Source organism: Ranitomeya imitator, chromosome 3, assembly GCF_032444005.1.
Source record: "Ranitomeya imitator isolate aRanImi1 chromosome 3, aRanImi1.pri, whole genome shotgun sequence".
NCBI classification, from domain to species: domain Eukaryota; kingdom Metazoa; phylum Chordata; class Amphibia; order Anura; family Dendrobatidae; genus Ranitomeya; species Ranitomeya imitator.
Window position 1 is genome coordinate 330,564,596 of NC_091284.1, and position 22,468 is coordinate 330,587,063.

General features: G+C 47.3%; 2 protein-coding genes across 4 annotated transcripts in view; both read left to right on the forward strand.

The window, feature by feature from the left end:
• The first annotated feature begins 5,703 nt into the window (after positions 1-5,703).
• Positions 5,704-11,717, forward strand: LOC138671628 (uncharacterized). Its single transcript, XM_069759805.1, has 2 exons — positions 5,704-6,106; positions 10,900-11,717. Exons 1-2 carry the CDS (start codon positions 5,704-5,706, stop codon positions 11,715-11,717), a joined length of 1,221 nt encoding a protein of 406 aa, XP_069615906.1.
• Positions 11,718-12,192: 475 nt separating this feature from the next.
• Positions 12,193-22,468, forward strand: part of AHDC1 (AT-hook DNA binding motif containing 1) — a 155,993-nt gene continuing 145,717 nt past the window's right edge. The window contains exon 1 of one of the 3 annotated variants that reach the window (XM_069756722.1): positions 12,193-12,608. In XM_069756722.1, the coding sequence (XP_069612823.1) occupies positions 12,542-12,608 (67 nt within the window). In that variant the 5' untranslated portion in view covers positions 12,193-12,541. Of the gene's footprint in view, positions 12,609-13,255; positions 13,317-22,468 lie in introns of those variants that run through there. The other 2 variants (XR_011319252.1, XR_011319253.1) reach the window with 2 other exon arrangements.

Sequence of the window (22,468 nt, forward strand, 5' to 3'; positions counted from 1 at the left end):
CTGAAATAAAATCCATAGAGATATGTGTCCAAGGTCTCTTCGGGACCGGCAAGGGCAAAAGCAACCCACTGGCACGAGAACAGCAGGGCTTAGCCCGAGCACAAATCACACAGGACTGCACAAAAGTACGCACATCCCGCGACAGAGATGGCCACCAAAAGGATCTAGCCACTAACTCTCTGGTACCAAAGATTCCAGGATGACCAGCCAACACCGAACAATGAACCTCAGAGATAACTTTATTCGTCCACCTATCAGGGACAAACAGTTTCTCCGCTGGACAACGATCAGGTTTATTAGCCTGAAATTTTTGCAGCACCCGCCGCAAATCAGGGGAGATGGCAGACACAATTACTCCCTCCTTGAGGATACACGCCGGCTCAGACAAACCCGGAGAGTCGGGCACAAAACGCCTAGACAGAGCATCCGCCTTCACATTTTTAGAGCCCGGAAGGTACGAAATCACAAAGTCAAAACGGGCAAAAAACAGCGACCAACGAGCCTGTCTAGGATTCAACCGCTTGGCAGACTCGAGATAAGTCAAGTTCTTATGATCAGTCAATACCACCACGCGATGCTTAGCTCCTTCAAGCCAATGACGCCACTCCTCGAATGCCCACTTCATGGCCAGCAACTCTCGGTTGCCCACATCATAATTTCGCTCAGCAGGCGAAAACTTCCTGGAAAAAAAAGCGCATGGTTTCATCACTGAGCAATCAGAACCTCTCTGCGACAAAACAGCCCCTGCTCCAATCTCAGAAGCATCAACCTCGACCTGGAACGGAAGAGAAACATCTGGTTGACACAACACAGGGGCAGAAGAAAAACGACGCTTCAACTCTTGAAAGGCTTCCACAGCAGCAGAAGACCAATTGACCATATCAGCACCCTTCTTGGTCAAATCGGTCAATGGTTTAGCAATACTAGAAAAATTGCAGATGAAGCGACGATAAAAATTAGCAAAGCCCAGGAACTTTTGCAGACTTTTCAGAGACGTCGGCTGAGTCCAATCATGGATGGCTTGGACCTTAACAGGATCCATCTCGATAGTAGAAGGGGAAAAGATGAACCCCAAAAATGAAACCTTCTGCACACCAAAGAGACACTTTGATCCCTTCACAAACAAAGAATTAGCACGCAGGACCTGAAAAACCGTTCTGACCTGCTTCACATGAGACTCCCAATCATCCGAGAAGATCAAAATGTCATCCAAGTACACAATCAGGAATTTATCCAGGTACTCTCGGAAGATGTCATGCATAAAGGACTGAAACACTGATGGAGCATTGGCAAGTCCGAATGGCATCACTAGATACTCAAAATGACCCTCGGGCGTATTAAATGCAGTTTTCCATTCATCGCCTTGCTTAATTCGCACCAGATTATACGCACCTCGAAGATCTATCTTGGTGAATCAACTAGCCCCCTTAATCCGAGCAAACAGATCAGATAACAATGGCAAGGGGTACTGAAATTTAACCGTGATCTTATTAAGAAGGCGGTAATCTATACAAGGTCTCAGCGAACCATCCTTCTTGGCTACAAAAAAGAACCCTGCTCCTAATGGCGACGATGACGGGCGAATATGCCCCTTCTCCAGGGATTCCTTCACATAACTGCGCATAGCGGTGTGCTCAGGCACAGATAAATTAAACAGTCGACCTTTTGGGAATTTACTACCAGTAATCAAATTGATAGCACAATCACAATCCCTATGCGGAGGTAGGGTATCGGACTTGGGCTCATCAAATACATCCCGGTAATCAGACAAGAACTCCGGGACCTCAGAAGGGGTGGATGACGAAATTGACAGAAATGGAACATCACCATGTACCCCCTGACAACCCAAGCTGGACACCGACATGGATTTCCAATCCAATACTGGATTATGGACTTGTAGCCATGGCAACCCCAACACGACCACATCATGCAGATTATGCAACACCAGAAAGCGAATATCCTCCTGATGTGCAGGAGCCATGCACATGGTCAGCTGGGTCCAGTACTGAGGCTTATTCTTGGCCAAAGGCGTAGCATCAATTCCTCTCAATGGAATAGGATACTGCAAGGGCTCCAAGAAAAAACCACAGCGCCTAGCATACTCCAAGTCCATCAAATTCAGGGCAGCGCCTGAATCCACAAATGCCATAACAGAATAGGATGACAAAGAACAAATCAGAGTAACGGACAATAGAAATTTAGACTGTACCGTACCAATGGTGTCAGACCTAGCAAACCGCTTAGTGCGCTTAGGACAATCGGAGATAGCATGAGTGGAAGATTGCTGCCAGGGCACATTCATTCCACTGAGTGAGCACAGACCACTTTCTAAACTTCTGACAATATATCTCCGCTTCATCCTGACCCTGACACAGAGCCAGCAAGATTTTCTCTGCCTGATCCACTGAATTAGGTTCGTCATAAAGCAATCCAAGCGCCAGGAAAAACGCATCAACATCACGCAATGCCGGATCTCCTGGCGCAAGGGAAAATGCCCAGTCTTGAGGGTCACCATGTAACAAAGAAATAATGATCTTTACTTGTTGAACAGGGTCACCTGAGGAGCGAGGTTTCAAGGCAAGAAACAATTTACAATTATTTTTGAAATTCAAGAACTTAGATCTATCACCAAAAAACAAGTCAGGAATTGGAATCCTATGCTCTGACATCGGATTCTGAACCACAAAATCTTGAATGTTTTGTACACTTATAGTGAGATTATCCATCAAAGAGGACAGACCTTGAATGTCCATGTCTACACCTGTGTTCTGAACCACCCAGATGTAAAGGGGAAAAGAGAGACAAAACACACTGCAAAGAAAAAAAAATGGTCTCAGAACTTCTCTTATCCCTCTATTGAGATGCATTAGTACTTTGGGCCACCTGTACTGTTATGACCTGGTGGTCAGGACAACAATGGACCTGGTGGTTAAGAGCACACGGAATGACCTGATAGTTACTGATAATATAGGACGAGCTCTGGGACGTGGGAACTCTGCTGACCGCAATCCCTAATCCTATCAACCACACTAAAAATAGCCGTGGATTGCTCCTAACGCTCCCTATGCAACTCGGCACAGCCTAAGGAACTAGCTAGCCCTAAAGATAGAAAAATAAAGCTTACCTTGCCTCAGAGAAATTTCCCAAAGGAAAAGGCAGCCCCCCACATATAATGACTGTGAGTAAAGATGAAAATACAAACACAGAGATTAAATAGATTAAGCAAAGTGAGGCCCGACTTACTGAACAGACTGAGGATAGGAAAGGTAGCTTTGCGGTCAGCACAAAAACCTACAAAAAGACCACGCAGAGGGCGCAAAAAGACCCTCCGCACCGACTCACGGTGCGGAGGCGCTCCCTCTGCGTCCCAGAGCTTCCAGCAAGCAAGACAACAATAAAAATAGCAAGCTGGACAGAAAAATAGCAAACCAGAGAAAAACAAGCAGTCACTTAGCTTCTGCTGGGAAGACAGGTCACAAGAACGATCCAGGAGTGAACTAGACCAATACTGGAACATTGACAGGTGGCATGGAGCAAAGATCTAAGTGGAGTTAAATAGAGCAGCCAGCTAACGAATTAACCTCGTCACCTGTGGAAGGAAACTCAGAAACACCGACAGCCACCAGAGAAAGTCCATGGACAGAACCAGCCGAAGTACCATTCATGACCACAGGAGAGAGCCTGACAACACAATTCACAACAATCTTGCAATATTAGGACAAAGGACTTCATGTTTTACAAGAACTTCTAAACCAGTTTCTGCTGGAGGAAGATTTGAGCCTAGTCGTAAAAGTTCTTTTGGGAGGGGCAGGAGGGGTTGGGAGCTGAAAGTCAGGAATTTGCAGCAAGAAGCCATAAAAAGCTCTTCTACATCCATTGAAAAGAAAACTTAAACCCTTACGTAAAGGAAAGGGGGGTCAACGCCCACCCTATGGTGCTAACAAGCAGGGAACTAAAACTTATATTATACATTTTCTTCACAGCCAGTTGATAAATACCGACCAAGCACTAAGCGCGGTGAAGACTGATTTTCTATTACGGATGAGGGAAGGCGGGGCGTCGGGCACCTCGGCACAACGGAAATTATCGGGGCTAGCATTTTTCTTTCAATTATTGGGTAGACGTAACTAAGTCCTTCTGCATAAAACAAGCCATTAAAGCTTGGAAAAGCCTTCAGCCAAGCCAAGAATGTCGCCGCCCCATTTCTCTGAGACTATTGCAGGACCTGATTTCGATATCCCCGTCAGTCTGCTCATCGCAATATGAGGCGACCCTCATATCGGCAGCTTTTGCGACTGTCTTTTTCGGAGCACTGCGCATTAGTGCATTGCTACCGCGGTCAAAAAACGCGTCAGAAGGAGGCCTAATTAATGAGGACATAGTTATATGCAGCGACGCCCTGCGCAACAGGGTTAGAAAATCTAAATGCGATCCCACCGGTAGGGGCACATGGGTCCTGGTTAACTCTACAGAGGGCCCAGCTTGCCCGCTAAAAATTGTTAAAAGATACGCCATATAAGACAAGAAGGGAGATTTTTCTTCACCAATACAGACGGGTCCCCTTTGACCAAGTACCATTTCCAGGAAATGTTCAAGCTATGCATGGAAAAAAACGGCGCAAATCCAAAGGAGTACGGAACACATTTGTTCCGGATATGGGCGGCCACAGAAGCAGCTAGGGCGGGAGTGTCAGAGGCCGAAGTGCAGAGAATGGGTTGTTGGAAATCCGCATGCTTCACCAGATATATAAGACCCGTCTTGCTTAATTAACATATGTTGTCTCTTGAAGTTTGGGTTGTAGGAGATTCCTACGTATACTGGGCCGAAAAGAGGGCCAAACTGCGGCCAGGAGGAACAAATCTTTACCTCCCGGGCATAAAAGTTAACTGGAGGGGTATCAGAGGCCTCCAGTGGAAACAGGTGTTCAAGGAGATGGTTGGCATAGCAAGGATGGCGGAACACCCGGTGATAATGGTGTTACACGCGGGCGGCAATGACCTAGGCAAACAAAAGGTGGCCGAATTGTACAAATGGATGACAACGGATATGGAACGGTTCAGCTGTCTATTCAGGAACATAATACTGGTGTGGTTGGATATAACACCACAGGCCGTATGGCGAGGAGCAAGAGATAAAAAAGCCATAGAGCGGACAAGGAGTAAATTCAATGCTCGGATTGGAAAATTTGTGAGAGGAAGAGGCGGTATCGTGATTCGTCACCACGAGCTACAAGGGGATAACACGCCACAATTAAGACCGGACGGAGTTCACCTAACGGACATTGGCCTCGATATTTTTCTGTCTGGTTTACAGGATGGGGTTGAACAGGCCCTAACATTGAGGGGTGGGGTCAGAGTCCCGCGTAGGTAATACACGGGATCCTCCGTGGCGGAAAAAGCGGAGGAGGGCAAAGGTCGTAACCGCTCGTTGGGCCAATTCCCCTGTCGATCACGGACAGGAGCTCGGCGCGTGCCGCCCGTTATGATATGTAATTGCCTTTCTCTGCTTATTTAATTAATAAACTGTGACCGACCTGTTCAACCCACCTAGGACTGTGTGTGTTTCATTACGGGAGTGTTGGGAGGGGGGAAGGCACTGGTTACAACACCCAGGTCTCCACAGTCACGTATCACGGCTATAGTGACGTTATGTATCACGGCTATAGTGACGTTATGCATTACGGCTATAGTGACGTTACGTATCATGGCTATAGTGACGTTATGCATTACGGCTATGGTGACGTTACGTATCACGGCTATAGTGATGTTACGTATCACGGCCATAGTGACGTTACGTATCACGGCTATAGTGACGTTACGTATCACGGCTATAGTGACGTTACGTATCACGGCTATAGTGACGTTACGTATCACGGCTATAGTGATGTTACGTATCACGGCTATAGTGACGTTACGTATCAAGGCTATAGTGACGTCACGTATCACGGCTGTAGTGACGTTACGTATCACGGCTGTAGTGACGTTATGTATCACGGCTATAGTGACGTTATGTATCACGGCTATAGTGACGTTACGTATCACAGCTATAGATTCAAGATTCAAAGAAGCTTTATTGGCAGGACCAAATACACATCAGTTTTGCCAAAGCAAGTATATAAAGGCAATAGGGATAGGGACTGTGGGGATGTTGGGTAGGAGCTGTAGGGAAGGTGGATGGGGGCAGATCCATTGTGGGGGTTATAGTCCATGGCATAGGGGAGGTGGATGGGGCAGATCCATTGTGGGGGTTATAGTCCATGGCATAGGGGAGGTGGATGGGGCAGATCCATTGTGGGGGTTATAGTCCATGGCATAAGGGAGGTGGATGGGGCAGATCCATTGTGGGGGTTATAGTCCATGGCATAGGGGAGGTGGATGGGGCAGATCCATTGTGGGGGTTATAGTCCATGGCATAGGGGAGGTGGATGGGGCAGATCCATTGTGGGGGTTATAGTCCATGGCATAGGGGAGGTGGATGGGGCAGATCCATTGTGGGGGCTATAGTCCATGGCATAGGGGAGGTGGATGGGGCAGATCCATTGTGGGGGCTATAGTCCATGGCATAGGGGAGGTGGATGGGGCAGATCCATTGTGGGGGCTGTAGTCCATGGCATCATAGTTCTCTTTCTCGCAGTCTATGACATTCGCTCACATACCGCGCTGCTATCTCCACTGCTCCCTCTTCTTCTCCCAGCAGGATATATGTTTTCTCTTCCTCCTTCATTGTGATGAAGTCTGGGAAGAGATGTGAGAGTCTCCTGAAGTGAGTGTCCCTCACTGCTGAGTATTTGGAGCAGTGTAGCAGGAAGTGGGTTTCGTCCTCTATGGCCTCCTGATCACAGTGTTGGCACAGTCTTTCCTCCCTGGGCTTGTAGCTCTGCCTGTGTCGGCCACATTCGATGGCCAGACTGTGGGCACTGAGTCTATATCGGCTCAGGATCTTGCGATCTCTGGGGTCCGGGAGTTTCTCCAGATATGGGGCCAGTCTGTAGTCTCTCTGTAGGCTCCGGTACATGGTCAGTTTCTGTGAGCTGTTGATATCATTCTTTCAGTCACTGACATACCTCTCCTGGCCTTCGTCTGCCATCTTCCTGATTCCGGCTTTTGTCAGGTTGTTGTGATTGGTGTTCTGGTCCGGTTGGTTTTGGCTGGGCTGTTCCAAGGGTTCCGGTTTTTCTGTTTCACCTACATGTATCAGGGCTTTATGGTGATGGGAGCTTGGATTGCTCCTATGCAGGTGAGCCCGGAATGACAGCGCCCTCTTTAGAACTGTTAGGTGTAGAGGGAATCTGCCCAGCTCGGCCCGACAGGCACTGTTGGAGGTGCTCCGATGGACCTGGAGAAGGTGCTTGCAGAATTCCAGGTGGAATATTTCTGTTGAACTGGAATCCCACTTTGACCAGTGTGGGTAGGTGTGAGGACCCAAAAAAAGAAAGAAATGTCCAGCTTCACCGAGTCCGTAAAAAAGCGATTTCTTTATTAACAAACTTTAAACATGGAGGACACAGACTTCAGCACAACCATATGGGTAAGAATCTCAACGCGTTTCTGGAGACTAGGCTCCCTTAATCATGACATGTTGGTTTTCTTTAGGTTGACCGGTAGAGCCCAGGTGGAGTTGAATTTCTCTAGGATTTTCAGGTTGTCCTGGAGGCCTTTCTCGGTTGGTGACAGCAGCAGCAGGTCATCTGCATACAGCAGGAATTTCACCTGAGCGTCGTGGAGGGTGAGACCTGGTGCTGAGGAGGATTCCAGGGCGGTAGCCAGCTTGTTGATGTAGATGTTGAAGAGCGTTGGACTTAGGCTGCAGCCTTGTCTGACTCCGCGGCTCTGCTGGAAATAAGCCGTTCTTTTGCCGTTCACACTCACGCTGCAGCGGTTCTCGGTGTAGGAGCTTTTGATGACATCGTAGGTCTTTCCTCCTATTCCACTCTCCAGCAGTTTCAGGAATAAGCCCGGGTGCCACACTGAATCAAAGGCCTTTTTAAAGTCCACAAAGCAGGCGTATATCTTGCCATTCTTTGTATTGTAGACGTGTCTCTGAATGAGGCTGTGCAGAGTATAGATGTGGTCAGTGGTGCGGTGGTTCGGCATGAACCCTGCTTGGCTCTTGCTGAGGACGTTGTGCTCGGTGAGGAAGGTGAGGATCCTCTTGTTCAGGATACTGTTGAACAGTTTTCCCAGGTTGCTGCTGACACATATGCCTCTGTAGTTGGCTGGGTCATACCTGTCCCCACTCTTGTGGATGGGTATGATGAGGCCTTGGTTCCAGGTACGAGGGAAGTAGCCGGCACTCAGTACAATATTGAAGAGTTTAACCATTGCAGCCTGTATTTCTGGTGGGCTGTACTTCAGCATTTCTGGTAGGATTCCATCCAGGCCACCGGCTTTTCTACATCTTATGGAGGAGAGTCTCTCGGTTACTTCCTGTAGTGTTATAGGTGTATCCACCGGGTTTTGGAAGTTTTTGATTTTTTCCTCCATTGCTTTTAGTTTCGCCATTATGTTTTCCTGTTCTTGGCTTAGTCCTTCCTTTGGAATGTCTTTATAGAGGTCTCTGAAGTATTGGAGCCAGAGGTTGCCATTTTGGATATGGTTGTTGTTTTTCTTGTCTTTGGTGCCCATGTGGTTCCATAGTTCCCAGAAGGAGTTGTCTTGGAGGGCGTCTTGGAGTTGGTTAAGCTTGGTAGAGATGTAACTCTGCTTCTTCCTCCCGAGGATGGTTTTGTACCTCTTTTGTATGGAGTCATAGGCTTCCCTCAGACCCAGGTGGTAGGGGTCTCTGTGTTTCTTGTTGGAGGTTGTTCTCAGGGTCTTCCGTACAGCTTTACATTCTCTGTCAAACCAGCCATTGACCTGTGTTTCTTTTGGTCTCTTGTAGTCGACTTTTTTAAGGTCGGACAGTCTGGCCATTGCGTAGAATATATTGTTGAGGTCCTTTGCTGCTTGGCTCACTCCCTCTGGGTTTGGCATGTACTCGAGGTTGTAGAAGTGGTGGAGCATCCGCTGTATTTCAGGTCTGCTGGAAGCTTCTTTATATTTTAGTGCCGACATTTTGGACCATTTATAGGATGGAGGCCGGGTGAAGAGGCCGCTCTGCTGTGGCTTCTGAGTGGATGGTTTCTCTGTAGATTTCATGTACAGAAGAAGTTGGCTGTGGTCTGACAGGTGCGTTTGTGGGGTGACTATGAAGGCGCTGACATCTGCCAGGTTCAGGTCTGTAATGGCGTAATCAACTACACTCCTCCCTACATGGGAGTTTAGTGTATACCTTCCTAAGGAGTCACCCTTGCTTCGTCCATTAAGGATATGAAGTCTTAAACTTTTACATACGTTCAGGAGCTTTCTGCCACTTTTGTTGACTGTACTGTCATAGCTGTTTCTCTCAGTGTGTACAGGGTCTTGGCGGTCATTCTCTGCTCCAAGTATGTAGATGTTTCCATCCGTGGTCAGGAAGTCTCTCTCTCTCCCTGTTCTTGCATTGAGGTCTCCAAAGATGAGAACTTTGCCCAGGGCCTGATAATGGGCGGCTTCTCTTTGTAAGATCTCAAAGCAGTCTGGATTGAAGTAGGGGGACTCTGGCGGTGGTATATAGGTGGCACAGAGGTGGACATCAGACTGGCAGGTGAGGATGGAGCTGCTGATTCTGATCCATATGTGGCTGCCTCCTTTCTTCACCGGTTTGATGTACTGATGGAGCTCCTCTTTATACCAGATCACTACTCCTCCTGAGCCCCGGCCCGTTTGATGTTTTTATTTTTCTGGCCATGGACCGAGAATTCCTTGTATCCAATAGGCACCAGGGATTTGTTTTTGGCTCTGGTCCATGTTTCCAGGAGGATCTGAATGTCTATATTTTTCATACTTTGTATAAAATCAGGGTCCTTTGTTTTAGATCCAAAGGTTGAGGCGTTGAGACCCTGAATATACCAGCTGCTGATTGTAAGTGAAGACATTCTTCTGTGTGGTTTGTGTGTATATACCTTGTAATGAGTATGGCTGTGTGGGACAAACTGGATTTCTGACAGTTTTATAGAAGTGCTTGGTTCCATCCAGTCACATTATTATTCTGCACAGCTCCTTGAGCAGGTTCTTTATCTCATCCCTATCTCTGCTCTGCATGTGTCTGTGTGGGCTCGGTGGTCTCCTCCGTGGATGTCTCCACCTCCGATGGTCTGACACTGGGTGAAGAGCTTTGTTTCCAGCTTCAGGAGGTAGCCTTGGGGTTTTCTGCTTTATCGTTCTCGGGGGTCTTTCAGTGTGATTATGGCCCCTGTTGAATCCAGGCCCGGGGTCTCTGTTTAGCACGATGTCCTTCAGCTCTTTGGCCAGGAGGCTGACCCCTTGTTTGTTGAGGTGTTTATCATCGTGCAGGTGACTGTTGTTTATGGAGAAGTGTTGTGCCAGGGTCACGTTTGGCACAGTCTTGGTCTTTTCACTCAGTTCTGCATTGATGGCTTGGGTGGTTGGCCTGGGTATGTCCTTTCTTGGGAGCAGCGATGACAGAATGATTTTACTGTCCGGGAATTTTAGTTTTGCCATCTTTGCCAGGTTGATCAGTTGTTCTGCGATCTGCTGGTCTGGCAGATTGTTTGTACCCGTGTGTATAATAATGTGCTTTGGGTTGTTAAACCGTGGTCTACTGATGACCTCTGTCACCTGTTCAATACTTGCACAGCGGATTGTACAGACCTGTTTTCCTGGGAATAGCCGCTGTGTGTTTAGGTACTTCCCATTTGAGTCCATTATTAGGACAATATCAGGACTTTGTGATGTATTGGGTGGGCTACGGTGCTGCTGACGGGGGTCTGTGGTGCTGGCTTTGCTGGTGGCTGGTTCTCTTCTCTCTTCCATCTCTCTGGTTTCAGGATTTGAGTGACGTTACGTATCACGGCTATAGTGACGTTACGTATCACGGCTACAGTGACGTTACGTATCACGGCTACAGTGACGTTACGTATCACGGCTACAGTGACGTTACGTATCACGGCTACAGTGACGTTACGTATCACGGCTACAGTGACGTTACGTATCACGGCTATAGTGACGTTACGTATCACGGCTATAGTGACGTTACGTATCACGGCTATAGTGACGTTACGTATCACGGCTATAGTGACGTTACACATTACGGCTGTAGTGACGTTACGTATCACGGCTGTAGTGACGTTACGCATCACGGCTATAGTGACGTTACGCATCACGGCTATAGTGACGTTACGCATCACGGCTATAGTGACGTTACGCATCACGGCTATAGTGACGTTACGTATCACGGCTATAGTGACGTTACGTATCACGGCTATAGTGACGTTACGTATCACGGCTATAGTGACGTTACGTATCACGGCTATAGTGACGTTACGTATCACGGCTATAGTGACGTTACGTATCACGGCTATAGTGACGTTAGGTATCACGGCTATAGTGACGTTACGCATCACGGCTATAGTGACGTTACGCATCACGGCTATAGTGACGTTACGTATCACGGCTATAGTGACGTTACGTATCACGGCTATAGTGACGTTACGTATCACGGCTATAGTGACGTTACGTATCACGGCTATAGTGACGTTACGTATCACGGCTATAGTGACGTTAGGTATCACGGCTATAGTGACGTTACGTATCACGGCTATAGTGACGTTACACATTACGGCTGTAGTGACGTTACGTATCACGGCTAATTATAGTTATATTAGTGGCCATAAATAGCAGCAGTATACCACACACAGGTCACAATTTCGCTGACACAGAAGCTGTGCTGGGTATACTACAACTTCTAATATCCATTGCTGGTCAAGCGCTTGGACTACATTTACCGTCATGCATGACTTCTTTAATAGACCTCAAATCCCATGATGCAAAAGTAAAGTTAGAAAAATCATTGCGTATTCAGTCACGGGTATTCAGTTGTATAGATATTGACTCAAATACTGAGAAAATATCGTCATTCAATAGTTGCAACACCGCAATATACGTAGACTAAAAAGAACTACATCTCCCGGCATGCTTTGATGCTTCAAAGTTGAGTCCATTCCACTTCCGCTAAATTAAGTTAGCGCATGCGCGTATGTATATGTCACCTCGCACGAACTACAGTTCCCGGCATGCCTTTTTTCTCCTGTGAGAGGCCCAGCAGGGAGGACTCCATGTCCCAACATGCCCTGCGACACTAAGGGAGAAGGGGGCGGTGCCAGCGGCGGGCGGAGGCGGCTCAAAGGCACTCAGCGCAAAGACACGGAGGAGAGGGGAGAGCGGCGCTGAGACCGGGAAAATACCGGAGCGACAGCTACAGAGTCCGAAAGAAATCTCCGAGGGTTAGACGGCGCATACGTGGAGCGAGCGGCGCGCAGGATACTGCGGGGCTGGCTGACTTCACCAGGGGAATACCTGGGAACGGAAGCGAAGACGCAGCCAGGGAGAACCGGCGCGCACCGGGACACGCAGGGCAGTCCACGCAGGGCAGTCCGCGCCGAGCCTTGGCCAGTGCAGCCCCGGGGGATATCCGCGCACCTCGGCCCCGTGATGATGTGACCATGCTGAGCGTGCCCGGACCTGGATCAGCCATGAGCGCTCGGGAAGAGCCGGAGCCGGCAGGGAGCGGTCAGTGTGGGCACCGGGGCACGTCCGGCGGGGAGGGGCAGGCCTCTGTGGCTGGCATGGAACTTGCTGCACCCCAGGGTCCGGACCTGTCACTTGTCATGTGCCCCTCCATTCTCACCTTCACAGCACTGTGTGCCTGTAGTTTGGAGGCACTTGCTGCCGAAAATAAGGGCTGACACCATCCCCAGCTCGTTACCGCGCCCCCTCCCCCTCTCCTAATTAAGAGGTGCCATTCTACCCTCTGAGGGTGGAGGAGGGGCGCGGGTCAGGGGACACATGTCCCAGCTCAGGTGACAGGCATTGTCTCAGGGCCTCTGCTTTCTCCCCTTTCCTTTAACCCCTTAGTGCGAACAATGGTCGGTCTGTGCCTCTTAATGCTTAGCACTTGGAGAGACTGTCCAGTAGGGTCTGGCTGGTGTCCATCCCTCATTGTGTGCCCTGGGGAAGCCTGCGGACCCCCGAGGTGGGCTTTCCAGGAGGCATCGCAGGCGCACTCGCCTTCCTATCACATACTGTTTATTATTTTTGGTGTGTATTATATAAAATGTGTGAGTCCTAGGCAAAAACAATGACACTGGGGTGCAGCAGCCAATGAGTGCGGAGGGGCGGTGCCTGGGAAAATATCCCACTCGTATATACATATTTACATTACACAGTAGTCTGGAGGAGCTTGAGGTGGCAGAGAGAAGGGAGCAGGGCAAGTTAACCGTAAGTGCAGGCTCACCGTGTAGCCCTCATCTGCTGATCATGTGCCAGGCTCACCGTGTAGCCCTCATCTGCTGATCATGTGCCAGGCTCACGGTGTAGCCCTCATCTGCTGATCATGTGCCAGGCTCACCGTGTAGCCCTCATCTGCCGATCATGTGCCAGGCTCACCGTGTAGCCCTCATCTGCCGATCATGTGCCAGGCTCACCGTATAGCCCTCATCTGCTAGTCATGTGCCAGGCTCACCGTGTAGCCCTCATCTGCCAGTCATGTGCCAGGCTCACCGTGTAGCCCTCATCTGCCAGTCATGTGCCAGGCTCACCGTATAGCCCTCATCTGCTAGTCATGTGCCAGTCTCATTGTATAGCCCTCATCTGCTAGTCATGTGCCAGTCTCATTGTATAGCCCTCATCTGCCAGTCATGTGCCAGGCTCACCATATAGCCCTCATCTGCTAGTCATGTGCCAGGCTCATTGTGTAGCCCTCATCTGCTAGTCATGTGCCAGTCTCATTGTATAGCCCTCATCTGCTAGTCATGTGCCAGTCTCATTGTATAGCCCTCATCTGCCAGTCATGTGCCAGGCTCACCATATAGCCCTCATCTGCTAGTCATGTGCCAGGCTCATTGTGTAGCCCTCATCTACTGGTCATGTGCCAGGCTCATTGTATAGCCCTCATCTACTAGTCATGTGCCAGGCTCACCGTATAGCCCTCATCTGCTAGTCATGTGCCAGGCTCACCGTGTAGCCCTCATCTACTGGTCATGTGCCAGGCTCACCGTGTAGCCCTCATCTGCCAGTCATGTGCCAGGCTCACCGTATAGCCCTCATCTGCCAGTCATGTGCCAGGCTCACCGTATAGCCCTCATCTGCTAGTCATGTGCCAGGCTCATTGTGTAGCCCTCATCTACTGGTCATGTGCCAGGCTCATTGTATAGCCCTCATCTACTAGTCATGTGCCAAGCTCATTGTATAGCCCTCATCTGCCAGTCATGTGCCAGGCTCACTGTATAGCCCTCATCTGCCAGTCATGTGCCAGGCTCACCGTATAGCCCTCATCTGCCAGTCATGTGCCAGGCTCACCGTGTAGCCCTCATCTGCCAGTCATGTGCCAAGCTCACCGTATAGCCCTCATCTGCCAGTCATGTGCCAGGCTCACCGTGTAGCCCTCATCTGCCAGTCATGTGCCAGGCTCACCGTATAGCCCTCATCTGCCAGTCATGTGCCGGGCTCACCGTATAGCCCTCATCTGCCAGTCATGTGCCGGGCTCACCGTATAGCCCTCATCTGCCAGTCATGTGCCGGGCTCACCGTATAGCCCTCATCTGCCAGTCATGTGCCATGCTCACCGTGTAGCCCTCATCTGCTGGTCATGCTGGGGGGATTGCTTCTTTCTGGGTGTTCCTAGTATGGATGACTATATGTGCTCTACCTGCTGATGCTGCTCATTGTGTGGTACATTGATCTCTCCTGGGACTAGTTGTGTGTTGGACCCACTGCTGAGAGATTCTGTATTGTGCACGTTTGTGGGCTTTTTCCTGGTGGACACCTATATATCCTGTATGGAGCTGTTAGTAAACACGTTCTTTTTATTTGCAGTTTTTGTTAAACATGCACTGATGATGGATCTGGTGTTCTTGGGCGTTTTGACTACTTGTTTTTTTTAAATCTGATACACAAAGTCTTTGGATTCTACTTCTATCTTCCTCCTGCGGGTTTAATATGGTGCAGGGATTGTATCTCTGCCTATGCCAGTGAGCACTACAGCTGGCACCGTGTGGCCAGTGCTGATAGTGTTTGGTTGCTTCTTTCTTGAACCAGGCCATTTTGGTCAGTTGAGGATATGTTTGAGGCTGTCAAGGACCTAGATTCTGCTATTTGCTTAGCTTGCAGTTTGGTCATTGGGGAGTCCTGTGTGCTGTTAGGTGATAGGAGTAGTTTTATGGCTAGATTCCAGTGTGTGTGGGAAATGGCCAATTACCATTCACTGATCATAGGCAAATACTATATAATGGGAGGAGTTAGAACAAGATTGTTTGGCGGAGATGGTGTACTCAGTCAGGGTAATGAATGTGTTGCTCAATACAAGGCTATTATCTTTTTATATTAAATGGAACTGGGTTATTGTGAAATATTGGTGGTAATTTTACGCTTTTTATGAGTCTGTATGGGCATCCAAAATGATTGCATTTACCAATTCATGGCTCTCTGGATGAGTATATAGATCTGTATCATTCTGGTCTATACATGCTTAAAATGGTGTATTCTCAAACTTGTTTGTTTTTTTTCAGACAAGTTGAGTCTACAGCAAGATGGGAATGGAATTCTTAATGTTGTCTCTCTGTATGGGATATAGCAGCATGTAGGTTTTCCTGTTATTTTGTCATATCTTAAAAACTCCATCACAACATGGAACAAGGTAGTGTGTGAATGGGTACAGTACCAGCTCTTTGGTATAAGCTCTCATTTGCTTTATTTTGTAGGCATGAGATCTACGTTTTCCATCCCAGAATATTCATGTAAGGGGAATATGTTCATCAGTATTATGTTTTAAAGTTGCATTGATGGTGTTTCTGCGGTGTATGAGTAGGACATCCAGAATGAGTAGTAGTCATTCACATATATTTGAAATTCTCAGTTTCATTCATGTAAGTGTTATTAAAGTGCTGAACATGAAGCTTGTGACCTGTAGAGTACTTGTTGTACAGTAGCCATCAGGAAGGTTAAGGCCTCTTTCACACTTCGTCGTTTGTGAAAAAAAAAAAAACGGATCCAGCAAATGTTTCTGCTGGATTTATTTTTTTTCTCATAGACTTGTATTAGTGACGGATTGTGACGGATGGCCTTCCGTTTCATCCATCGTGCACTGGATCCGTTGTAAAATTGCTGTCCGTCAGGCGGAGACAATGCACAGAGGAACGTTTTTTCTGTACATCGGAAAATCGCACAGCGACGGGTCCTGCTCTGTCCGTCATTGGCTATAATGGAAGCCCATGGATGCAGGATCCGTCACTGACCGTCAAAAGCAGGAATCCAGTGACAGTTGTCGTCTTTTGAAACTGAGCATGCGCAGAAGAATTTCCCGTCAGGGAAATTCTGTCTCGCTCTCTCTTTTTACTATTGATGCTACCTATGCAGCATCAATAGTAAAAAGATAATGTTAAAAATAATAATTAATAAAGCAGCGTGATATTCTTACCTTCCGGCGTCCCCTGCAGCCTTCCCGTTGCTGCCGGCAGCTCCCGTTCCCGGTAATGCATTGCGAAATGACCCGATGACGTAGCGGTCGTCACAGGTCATTGCTCACAAGACGTTACTGGGAACGGGAGCTGCTGGGAACGGGAGCTGCTGGCAGCAGCAGGAAGGCTGCAGGGGACGCTGGAAGGTAAGAATATCACAATTTTTTTTTTTTTTTTACTTTTTTTAACCTGGGTTGTGTATGCGTCTTCGCAGCGGAAAAACGCGGCGAAGATGCATATACAATGTGCACATAGCCTCGACGGATCCGTCAAAAAAACGGACCCAGTGCACTCGTTTTTTACAATCTGCACAGGATCGATCCGTCTTTTCAACATTTTGACGGATTGTAAAAAACAGAAGTGTGAAAGAGGCCCAAAAGGCAGTGTAGCCAGATAACAAATCATGTGAAACTAATCCCAGTGTAGACAAGCCATTAATGTCTAGCTTGGAGGTCAAAACCTGCATGGACCTTATACCTATCCTGAAAGGTAAGGTGCCTTGTCTCTCTGGCTTGGTATGTGTATGGCACACAACCCATTACATGTCATTCAGCATGTACTTAACTGACTACAACATAGTCATTACTGAGGACCCCCATTGCAGATTGAATTCCATAAAACAAAAGCATTATATAAAATTATATTTTGTTCATAATTCCAGAAATCTGAACAGTAACCATATTAGTTCATAGGGTTTTAATTTTACCCAGGGTGAATAACACTGATGGGAGTTTTTAAAGCCAGCTAACCTGCTTTTTGGCCATGTTGAATATACAATGGGAGTTTGAAACATAAGAGCTTATGTTGTACCAGCATTATTTGTTCATATGTTCCTAAGTGTGCATGTTGTCTGTGGTTTTAAATGATAAAAAACAAGGGGGATAGCATAGGAGCATGACTTGCATATGAGAGGTGTTGTGATAGGTAAATATTGCGCATATATAAAATTGTCATACTACAAATTGGGAAGGTGATGGCTAAAAATTGGATGGTCGGTAATGATTAACAGAAGAAAACAATGTGTCAATCGACCATGAAAGCCCAGAATGAACACGGATGTTAAATATAAATATATTTTATTGAATAAATCAGAACAGTAACAAAAGAATATACGAAGATGCAGGGGTTGCACCCCCAAGGCGTATAAAAGTCCATGTATCATCAGGGAGTCAGGTATATTGGCAAACTTCTGCAGTGTATGTGGTTATGGCATATATCCGACGTAGAAAGTGCAGAAGTGCTCTATATACAACATTGTTATGGGTGGACAATCAAAGGGTAATGTAAACTGTACTTACTGCAATGGAAGAATGAGACTCCTTGCAGAGTGCACCCACCCCGATGCGCGTTTCGGGGTTGGTGCCATTCAGCCTGGAGTGGCAGTGCCCACTAGATTGCTCCTGCCCGGGAATTTGGATATTTCATACATCACCACTGTTCCTAGCTCAGAAACCGGCGAATCCTCGCCGAATACAATGTTTGCTCTGGGGGGATTCAAAAGTCTGCAGTCACACAGAGTGATTGCATACCTTTCATTTAAAACCAGACAACCCCCTTAAGGCCACCTTCAAGCTTTCAGTATTTGGTCAGTATTTTACATCAGTATTTGTAAGCCAAAACCAGTAGTGGAACAATTAGAGGAAAAGTATAATAGAAACATATGCACCACTTCTGCAGGGGCAGCACGGTGGCGCAGTGGTTAGCATTGCAGTCTTGCAGCACTGGAGTCCTGGGTCCAAACCCCACCAAGGACAACATCTGCAAGGAGTTTGCGTGGGTTTCCTCCGGGTACTCCGGCTTCCTCCCACATTCCAAAGACATACTGATAGGGAATTTAGATTGAGCCCCATCGGGGCCCATGTAGAATATTTGCATGCGTCAATTTTTCTACCCAGTTGTTTAACATGCTCAAAGCTGGATTGGAAAATTTCACAACCCTTTTCATCCCAGTCACCTTGTGAGCGACCACACACACACTCCTTTAACTGCCTTTGTCGAAATGACCCTGTAGACTTTGATAATGTCATTAATAGGGTCACATGACAGTATGACAGTTTTGTGTGAGTTTACATTGCTACATAACCAGGATGTGAAATCAAAATCTGCACAGTATTCTGGTAATAAAGCTTAAACCCCTGATCCGGCTCCCCTTCAGTGTGCAGTTCTGGACTTCTGCTGGATCCCTTAGTTCCGGTATTAGATGTATAAACCAACAGGTGTTCAGGGGAAGACATGTGCAGTCATCCTCTGCTATCACACAACACTATGTCTTAAATACCGCTCACAATGATTGCTTTAGGATTTTGTTGGGTACTTTGAGTTTTTTATACTAAAGAATGGATCTCTGCAGTGGATTTTCTTCTACTACTAAATTATTAGTCATCCAAGCATTTCTTTGTGTAGAAGACAATAGGCAGGTTCGGTACTGTAGCTGGATCTTTTTTGTCATTGGGTGTTTACAGAAGGATTTTTGATTTCCGTTTCCATGTAGTCACATGCAAGCAGTACAGAGCTGTCTGCCTAATACACACGAGGCACAGTTACTGATCAGCGGCATCTCTGCATATCATTGTCCTGTAAATGACAAGTTCCTGGTCCTGTCCACATCACCATCATGCAGAACCTCCTCCTATGGATACTTATTACCACTTTTTGTGTTATCTGCACGGGAAGGGAGAGGTGCCAGCTTAAGCTCAGTTATCAGATCGATGGTAGAGCCCTGTCGGATTTCTCCCCACCTCCTCCCCCTCGTGCCCTGGAGCCTGTGCTGGCGCTCTCTCTACCCCTCCCTCCCAAACTGCTGCAGCAAGAAGCGGTTGGGGGTCAGCGGAAAATATGTGGCAAGGACCTGACAGACAGCAGGCATCAGATTGTAGGCCGCATCCCATAGGAGAGGGGGAGGAGAGAGCCAGGGCTGATATTCCTGAATAAGGCAGAAGGTTTGGGAAAGGAGGAGGTATGGGGGATAAATTGGAACAGGGGAGATGGTGGAAAGACAGGAGGAAAGGGGGAGTTGTCAGGTAGATTAAAAGTAGTTATATACCAGGGGGTGGAGTGGGTTCAGCCTATTCGAACGGGGAATTAATTGAAAGCAAATAATTTTCAGGGGTGCCTGGATTAGGAACCTGAAATCCAATTAAAACTATATGGCTGCGTGCACACGTTCAGGAATTTTTGCTTTATTTCACTATAAAACCACAAAAAAACACATACATTAAGCATCCTAATATTAGAATGCAATCCGCACTTTTTGTGCACATGTTGCATTTTTTTTTTCGTGGCGGAATCGCATTCTGGAAAAAAACGCAGCATGTTCATTCTTTGTGCGGAATCGCGGGGATTCCGCACACATAGGAATGCATTGATCGGCTTACTTTTTGCATGTGGCTATGCCCACCATGTGGGAAGTAAGCGGATCATGTGCGGTTGGTGCCCAGGGTGGAGGAGAGGAGACTCCTCCAGGCTCTGAGAACCATATAATTGTAAAAAAAAAATAAAAATGAACTAAAATAAAAAATCATGATATGCTCACCATCTGGCATCCCTCGCAGCGTTCCCGCTCCTCGCGATCCTTCCATTCCCAGGGATGCTTTGCGGTAATGACCTGGGTCTCGCGAGACTGCTATATCATCTGGGGTCATTGCCGCTAGGCATTATTGGGAACGCAAGCATCGCGAGGAGCGGGAAGACTGCCAGGGACGCCGGAAGGTGAGAATATCACGATTTTATTTTTTTGAAATTATTTTTAACATTCTATATTTTTACTATTGATGCGGCATAGGCTGCATCAATAGTAAAAAGTTGGTCTCACTTGTCAAACACTGTTTGACAAGTGTGACCAACCTGTTAATCAGTTTTCTAAGCGATGCTACAGATCGCTTGGAAAACGCTAGCATTCTGCAAGCTACTGTAATTACGCTCGCAAAATGCTAGTGTTTAGCGGGAATATGCATGCCAATTCCGCATGCGATATACCCGAGGCAGGGAGGTCTGGAATTACCGCGGCAATTCCGGATATGTGCACATAGCCTAAATGTCTAAGATGAAGGATTTTACTTCATTACTTCCTCACTGAATGTCACCATTGCCCGTTTGTAGCGTGTAACCTGTTGCGTTTATTTACACAGTGCAATAATACTAGACCTACGGTAATTGTTTTTATTACTTCTCTGCTTGCATATACATTCTGCCTCGAACATGAGTTTATTCTATTATGCTACCAAGGCTCAGTTCACACTGTGTTCTATAAACCCAAGGCAAGGGCCACAAGTGTGTCCGACTACTTGGGGCCATGTATGTGGATTTACCTTCTTTCTTTTGCAGAAAAGCTTAGGCCACGGCACATTTCACTTATTTTTATTTCGCTGCTGTCATGAGATTGCAAGGCAGATTACATTTGAAGGCGCTTATTGAGCTCATAGGCTGTGTCCATGTCTTGCTAGTGGCACGGAAAAAACAATATTCGGCCCTATGACAAGGGTTCATACTCCTGTAAAAAGATTTTCCACTTTTTAATTGAATATCTGTTTCTTCATATGATGCTAATAACCAATGCCCTGTTGGGGGGGTCGTGGTAGCTTTTGCATTGTGTGATGGTGCTTGCTCACTCCATTATCATGCATACTCAGAGAAAATTGTGAACGCTTTGTGTTGCTGGCCCATATTATGGGATTAGTTGGTCAGACAGTTTTCTTGTCTACCCATCCCATAGGGACGACATGTTTTGACCTTTAGGCTGTGTGCACACGTTGCGTTTTTTTCGCTATAAAACACAATAAAAATGCATACATATGCATCCTATCATTTGGAATGCATTCTGCAGCATTTTAATTAATTTCGCGCTTTTTTTCGCGTTTGAATGTATTGGGAAAGCTCCGGTAAAAACGCCAAAAAAAAAAAAACCACATGCAGTTTTCTTGCAGAAAATGTCCGGTTTTCTTCAGGAATTTTCTGCAAGAAATTCTTACGTGTGCACATACCCTTAGGCTGTGTGCACACGTAGGAAAAGTGGTGCAGAATTGTCTGCACAAAATCCGTATCTCCTGGCATAATCCGCAGCCGCGGATTTTGCGCGTTTTTTTTATGCGGATATTGTGCAGTTTTTGCCACTGCGGATTTCTATCATGGAGGGGTGCAGAAACGCTGTAGATCCGCACAAAAGTAGTGACATGCACTTCTTTTAAATCCAGAGTTTCCGCCCTTATTTTTCCGCGCCATCTGCACAGTTTTTTTTTTACCCATTGATTTACATTGTACTGTAAATCACAGTGCGGATCTGCAGCGTTTCTGCGCGGAAAAATCTGCTGCGGATCCGCACTAAATCTGCATCGTGTGCTCATAGCCTTAAGGTACCGTCACACTGAACGATATCGCTAGCAATCCATGACGTTGCAGCGTCCTGGCTAGCGATATCGTTGAGTTTGACAGGCAGCAGCGATCAGGATCCTGCTGTGCCATCGTTGGTCGGAGCAGAAAGTCCAGAACTTTATTTCGTCGCTGGACTCCCGCAGACATCGCTGAATCGGCGTGTGATGCCGATTCAGCGATGTCTTCACTGGTAACCAGGGTAAACATCGGGTTACTAAGCGCAGGGCCGCGCTTAGTAACCCGATGTTTACCCTGGTTACCAGTGTAAACGTAAAAAAACAAACAAACACTACATACTTACATTCCGGTGTCTGTCGCGTCCCTCGGCGTTCTGCTTCCCTGCACTGTGCGCTCAGTCAGTGCAGAGACGCACAGCGCCGGGGTACAGACACTGGAATGTAAGTATGTAGTGTTTGGTTTTTTTACGCTTACGCTGGTAACCAGGGTAAACATCGGGTTACTAAGCGCGGCCCTGCGCTTAGTAACCTGATGTTTACCCTAGTTACCCGGGGACCTCGGCATAGTTGGTCGCTGGAGAGCTGTCTGTGT